The 6,542-nt window shown below is 48.3% G+C and overlaps 1 protein-coding gene across 1 annotated transcript in view; it reads right to left on the bottom strand.

Moving 5' to 3' along the window:
• LOC109293326 (transmembrane protein 211-like) overlaps positions 1–6,542 on the bottom strand; it is a 158,592-nt gene that overhangs the window by 93,527 nt on the left and 58,523 nt on the right. Inside the window, exon 2 of the mRNA XM_019511177.1 lies at positions 2,620–2,758. Within this exon, the coding sequence (XP_019366722.1) occupies positions 2,620–2,758 (139 nt within the window). The remainder of the gene's footprint in view (positions 1–2,619; positions 2,759–6,542) is intronic.

Raw genomic sequence — 6,542 nt, 5'->3', positions numbered from 1 at the left:
GGCTACAGGAATAGATTGCTGTTCCCAGTCTGCGGCAGCAGTTCTCAGTGGAGGATGCAGACCTCACTGGGATCCCAAGTAAACACCCACACTTATGGCTGTGTGACAGAGCCAACTGGGCCATCCCCTGCATGTATAGGAGCTGTATCCAGGGCTCCACAAATAAGTAAATGCTGGCAGGTTTTCTCCTGGCAGTTAACTGCAGCTTGGATTGTGTTGTCTCTTTCCCAGGTGCTGTCTAGTTGTGAAGAATTATTCTCTTTTCCTTTCTCAAGCTATGTCCCAAATTTCCCAAATGGATCACTTGTCATTCCCTGCAAGGCAGAGAACTGAACATCTGCATGTGAGCGCATGTTATTCTAAACCCCATATCCAGAGGCAGCTCCCAGGCAAAGGCATCATCATTACTAGCATCACCCAGGTGGCATCAAGCCTGAAGAACTATGGGCTTGATTGAATGTGCTTGGAGTGCAGCATCCTTGCAAGTCACCAGTTCTTTTCTTAAGTATTGGATCAAAATCCTGACAAAACAATTCCCAAAATGAGAGTTGGTAAGTGCATGCCTAAGTCCTGGGCATGACTGTAGACTGCATCCAACGGGAGGGCCTCGTGGCAATGTGGTGGGACTACTTGTGGTGGGGTAGCTCCTTTAAAATACCACCAAGTTGCAACTTCCAGAGTAAGGTGAGTATAAGGTGCCTCAAAACCCTAGCCCCCACTGCCCTGTGGGTACTTCTTAGTTCAGGAAGGCAAAGAGACATCACCCTGACAGAAACACGCCCTTGCTGAGGCGTTAGGCAATCTGCAGCAGTTCTTATCAGTTATTTTTCTGGCAGAAGCTACAACCATCGAGGCACTGAACATCTGGACTTGGTCTGGCCTTTATATTCTGTCTCAGTGGTCCAAAGGGGGTGGCAGGTCTTGGGCAGCCTCCACTCCTCCATACTGTTGCCTAGGCATGTGCGCCAAAGGTCTTGGTGTGATGGTTGTAGCCTCTTATGTGTACACCATGATCCAGAAGATTGATGGTTGCCTATTATGTGCATACCTATGTATCTGCATATGCGTACTCTTGATTTCACTTGAATTTGGGTGCGTCTGGTCATTTGTATAGAAAAGAGAAGCGGCTTAGTCAGCATACCATACCAAACGCCAGGATCCTTTTACTTGGAGTGTGTACGGGCCCTAGCACAAAGGGGTTTGTTACTACAACAGAAATAGCCAAGTTATGTTTCTTCTCTCTCTCTCTCTCTCTCTCTGAGTCTCTCCAGCCATTCAATGAAAAATGTTTTATCTAATTTTTTCATGCCTCTTACAGCATGACAATATGGCAAGTCACGTAAGATCCAGTATCTAAAGCAAAGCTTACTTACCTCACAGGGAGGCTGCAGGAATTACGACGTGTTTGCAAACTGCTCTTTCATGCTCAGACAAAAGGTGCTATGGGAAGTGCAAATTATCCTCACCTGCCACAGCAGATTGAGGGGGAAACAGCAGCAGTGCTCTAATGACAAGAGTCACAGCCTGTGTCCTGCCGTGAGCATATGGAGATGGCTGTGGAGCACACTGAGCCAGATCCACTGCCATAAATCTGAGCATTCTGGCCTCTGTTCCAGTGACTTCATTATAGGCAGACAAGACAGAATTTGGCCTATCGGCAGGAGCACACAGGTTAAAGCCAAGCCAATAAACTCAGCAGCTGCTACAAATTCAAATGTCAATATCTCCCAAGAAACAGAGGCGTATCTACTAGGTTCCAAGGACCGTTACAATAGTATAACCCTGTCCTTTTACTATGGCAGAGCATAGAGCACAATTACTTATAAAAAAAAAACAGGCAGAACTCATTGTTTCTAAGCATTTTCTGCCAGCAGGCAGGGGATGTTCAGCCCTTTTGTGTGACCCAAGTCTTATTTAGTTTCATCTTCATAAAATCAGCATTGCTTGGCTTTACCAAACAACGTACAGCAGGACCTCTTCATCAGTCTGGGAAAGGCTATGGTATGAGTTGGGCAAGGAATGAAAAATAAAAATAATAGAAGGAAACCAGAGGTGTAATAAAGCAGCCGGGCACCTGCAGCAGCTGTGACATGCAGGGGCAGTGGCTACTTCCAGCTGCTGCTGTGCCATCAGTGCGATTGTGTACATAATGGTCTGGTTGGGACTCTACAATTAAGTCCCTGCTGTACTGAAAACCCCCTCTTAGGTACATGAGCTTCTTGCATTATAGTCTGGACCTTACCATTGCCTCCACATGGATCAGCATTTCTGGGTGCTCTGTGGGATGGGAACGCTATGTCTCTGAAGCATCAGTAGCTACTCTGTGCAGGATGCTAGACTTGATGGGCCAGTGGGCCAGTTTGTTGTTGCAAAGTTTAGAGCCAAAATTTTCAAAGGAGAGTGTTCATGGCGAGACACCAAAAACTGTCTTTAGGCACTTAAAAATCAGGCCATTTGTTCTGAGGGGCTGAGGGCTCACTGTCATTGCTCCCTCCAATGAAAGCTTTGGCCAAAGTTCCTGCAGTGTTGCTTTTATTGAACAATAAGCCCCCTCCCCATTTTAGGGAAGGAGGACCCCCCCCCACAAAAAGCAGCGGGTGCAAAGAGCAGATCCCTTACCTGCTGCCATCTGCATGTAACCAGCCAGGGTGCACACTCGTCTCTCGCACAGCCCGCTGGGAAGGAATACGGCAATGATTGCCAGCAGGGAGCTGATGGCTAGCAGGGCACAGCCTCCAGAACACAGCACCGCACTTGTCTGAAAAGACACATGTATACATCAGCATTAGCAAGGGTTAGCAATCAAGGGCACAGAAAGCCCCTGTATGCACCTTGTTCCCACCCATTCAGCCGCAAAAAGCTGGTGGGTTTTTGAGAGTGGTGGAAGCATATCACTGCCCCACCAGAAAAACGGTCAGAGCTGAGCTTGTCAGCAATCTGCAAGTTTTCTGTAAAGCTGTAACTCCTTGCTTTGCCTCTAGGCTCTGGAGGAAGACTGTGGTGAGCACAAAGGTACAGTTCACCCTGATGGCAACCCCCTCCCCACTGACCACCCCCTGGTATGTGGCACAGTGATGGGCTGCACAGCAGAGAAAGGGTTAACCTCCTGCTCCAGACCAACTACAGATGATTATAATCAGGTAGCAGGCGGGGCGGGCCTGGTGACTTATCCTGTTATCCAAGGAGCAAATAAAAGATGAGAACTATTTCTGCCTAGGAGAGAACTCAGGGGCTAGGACAGATCTATAGGATGGCTTGTCGTGATGGTCTGAGCAGGGCTCCCCTGCTCTCAGCAGTAGCAAGAAAATACCAGACCCTAAAGCCCTCATAACCAAGGGAGGAAGGGCTTATCTGGTTCAGGAGAGCTTTAAAAGAGCCAGGAGGAGCTGAGAGGGTTAGGCTAGAAGAACCTGAGCAGGGGAGAGGCTCACACAGTTGGGGAGAGGGACAGCGCAGAAGGGAGAAAGCATCTGGGGTCGAGGGCCGACATTAGGGAATGAATGTGGCCTTCTCTTCCCTTCCCTCCTCTTCCACCAGTGGGTTGAGAGGGAGAGGTGTGCCCCTGCACACTTCTGCCATGAAAGATCACATGCATACCATGTTCTGAGGCACAGAGGTAACAGGCCTGGTCAAGATGAGAAAAGAAGCCATTAGTTAATGCTGCCAGTCCCAAGAGAGGTTGCAGGGTCTGACACCTGTTTGGTCCTTCCCATGCCATCATGCAAGACTCCCAACACCAGCAGCTGCCTTGGAGTTTTAATCACCCTCCAAAGGTTTTCTCCCTGAGTCAGTAGCCCCAGCGATCACTAATAACATGAATTTTCTTTTAATCTGACATCTTGTCTTTGCTTCCCCAGTAGACCTTTTAACGCTTATTCTGCCTTGAAATTAGAAACAGTGCTCTGTTGTGCGACGGGAGGCTTCTCCCATTCCCTCCCTTTTGTGTTATGGTGCTTTAGTTCACTGTTAAATCTTTAGCCCATGGTTCACCTGTCACTCAGTCCCATGGGTTATTAGTATTCAGGCTATAGTGATAATAGCAAATGTATTACATGCATGAAGGGATTATGTAACTAATACAAGTGCCATTAGATGCCTCTGATGCGTTTCAGTGCCTCCACTGATAGATAAAATGTACCTAGTTACCGTATCTGTGCCTGAAAGTTCTTTAATTAATATGTACTTCTCAGAAGATGCTCCACAACGGTGGAGTGCAACCTGCCGCTAGGATAATTTCATTGCAGCATTCATCTAAAGGAACATTGGTCTGTAATTATTCAGACATTTGTAAAACATTTCCATTGCACTGATGGCTTCTTGGATAGGTGCTGCCTTAGATGTGGATATTTCTTTCTCTTTTAAAAGGATTCTAGTTATTTCTGTAGTTATAAGGTGTAATTATTAATATTGAATACTTTCATTCGGTAGTGCCCGGCAGCTATGTGGTTTGGGGAGCTGCTGTCCAGAAGCTGTACAAATAGGTAGTAAATAACTGCACTCACCCTAAGGCTAAAAGATGAGACATGGGGCACACTGGAGCAGAACAGGAGACAGAGAAGCAAAAAGAACAGGCTAAGAACTCCTCACAGCTGCTGACCATCTGCCCGCAGGCAAGCATGCATGACGATGCAAGTGGCACAGGTTCATCGTATCTTCTGCCAAATGACAAGCCTGCCACTTCATATTCCACCCTTAGGACATGAGTTATGTCAGTCTCTAAAAAGGAAGAGGTGGCTACTTCACAGTGAAAAGAGGTAGCCATCCTGCTCGTGTGGTCTGTATCTCTTACCCTCTGGCGCCTCATCTTCACCCCACACATTTATTGTAGGTACCATCCCCTGAGTACCTGGGTGTCTCACATCCTCCTGACACCAGGAAGTGCTATTACCTTTGGTTTGCAGATATGGAACAAGGACACAGAGACTAAGTGAATCACCCAAGGGCACCCAGAAAGCCTGTGAATCCAAGTCTCCCCACCTTTGTGCCTCCCCCACTAACAAGACATGCTGATTTGCAATCCTAGCTCTCTGCTGTCTGCCCCACAGAAGCATGTCACTCATTAACAGCTAGGTACCTATTTCATGGCTGATACATAGCAAAATTTGGGGGTATACTCAGCTTCCAGAGGCTGGGAGAAGGAGCTTGTGAACCTGTTTCCCTGTGGTTATACAGGAGTATAGTATTTAGCCTTTCTGAGAGGAAATAAAACAAAGCAATCATTCAGGATCCTAAAGTCCTTCCTGACAGTAAGGCATTGACCCCAGCGTCCTGGGTAGATTTCCATTCAGCAAACAGCACTTTGCCAGCCTGCAGTGGCCATGCATCTTGGCCAAGCACTGTAGCTCACCTTATGTCTGCACCTGCCTGAGGTCTCCTGTCATCCCAGCCAGGAAAGTGATTATGTTAAATTTTAAGTGGATGCTAGAAGTGTCAGATGTAGGCCTGCCCTTCAGAGCTGAGAAAACAACAGGGTTTGAACATCTAGGCTAGAGGTAGGAACAAGCTGATTGCAGAGGTGATTCAGGCACTGGCAGGCACGGGACGGGTGGGAGCAGAAAAAGGTTGAGATCAGGAACCCTTGAAAGCCAGCTGGACTGGGTCACTGCCACAAGGTCCTCCTTGTTCCTCTAGCTGGGATCACGTGACAGCAGATCTAAGGGTTTCTTGGCTCCAAAGGAGGAAAAGACAGAGGCTTCCCCTGCTCCCATCCCCAGTACTGCTGGAGGTGCCTCCAGCCACACCAGCCGTTGGGCATCTCCTAAGGCATGTGCTTGCTCTTTCCATGCCTCAGTTCCCCCCTCCTGACAACCAACGGTTTGCACAGGAGCCTACAGGACTGTGCCTAACTCCCTGAAGCTCCTGTTGAAAACCACAGCCAGTGATACGGTCCTTTGGAGACTGCTTTGGGATTTGAAGATAACAAACCAACTGTGTAAAAGCCAAGTGTAATTACGAAGGAGTGGGCAGGCTCGGTATGAGAGCTAGGCAGAAACCAGGATATTGCAGCTATTGCCAAGCCAAAACAGAGGGAGGCTGCAAAGAGAAAATGTCAGTGCGTCATGTGGCCCAAGTGGGAAACTGGAGGGCATAAATCACTGCCCTGTGGGTAAGAAGCCATTGATCAATTATTTTCTGTGGTCGCTCAGTGCAGTTTATTACTGGAAGCCAAGGTGAATTTGTGCGTTCCAGGCGAGTGCCTGAATTCCAGCACAGACAGCAGAGAGCAAGAGCAGAGCAAGGACTGTGGGCAGGTGTCTACAGCAAGCAGGTAACCAAAAGCAGAGGTGGAGATCGAGCTCTCCTTCCAAATCAGGCAGCATGACAAATGGGAGATACAAGCTGGCCATTCGCACCCCCGAGGTGATGGCAATGGGGATGCGGACTGAAAGCAGGAGCTGACCCTGCCATAGACTGAGGCAGCTTGCACTGAATGTTAGCTAGTGGAGGTGAAGGCAGATGGGGTAGGCAAACAAGAAGCTTAGAATAGGAAAGGTGACATCAGGAGGCGCTACTTCACGGTCAGGGCGGCTAGGGTCTGGAAC

This window comes from Gavialis gangeticus, unplaced genomic scaffold (assembly GCF_001723915.1).
Source record: "Gavialis gangeticus isolate Ggan-Ray unplaced genomic scaffold, GavGan_comp1, whole genome shotgun sequence".
Taxonomy (NCBI): domain Eukaryota; kingdom Metazoa; phylum Chordata; order Crocodylia; family Gavialidae; genus Gavialis; species Gavialis gangeticus.
The sequence above is the reverse complement of the archived record's forward strand: the minus strand, read 5'-3'. Positions and strand labels throughout refer to the sequence as shown.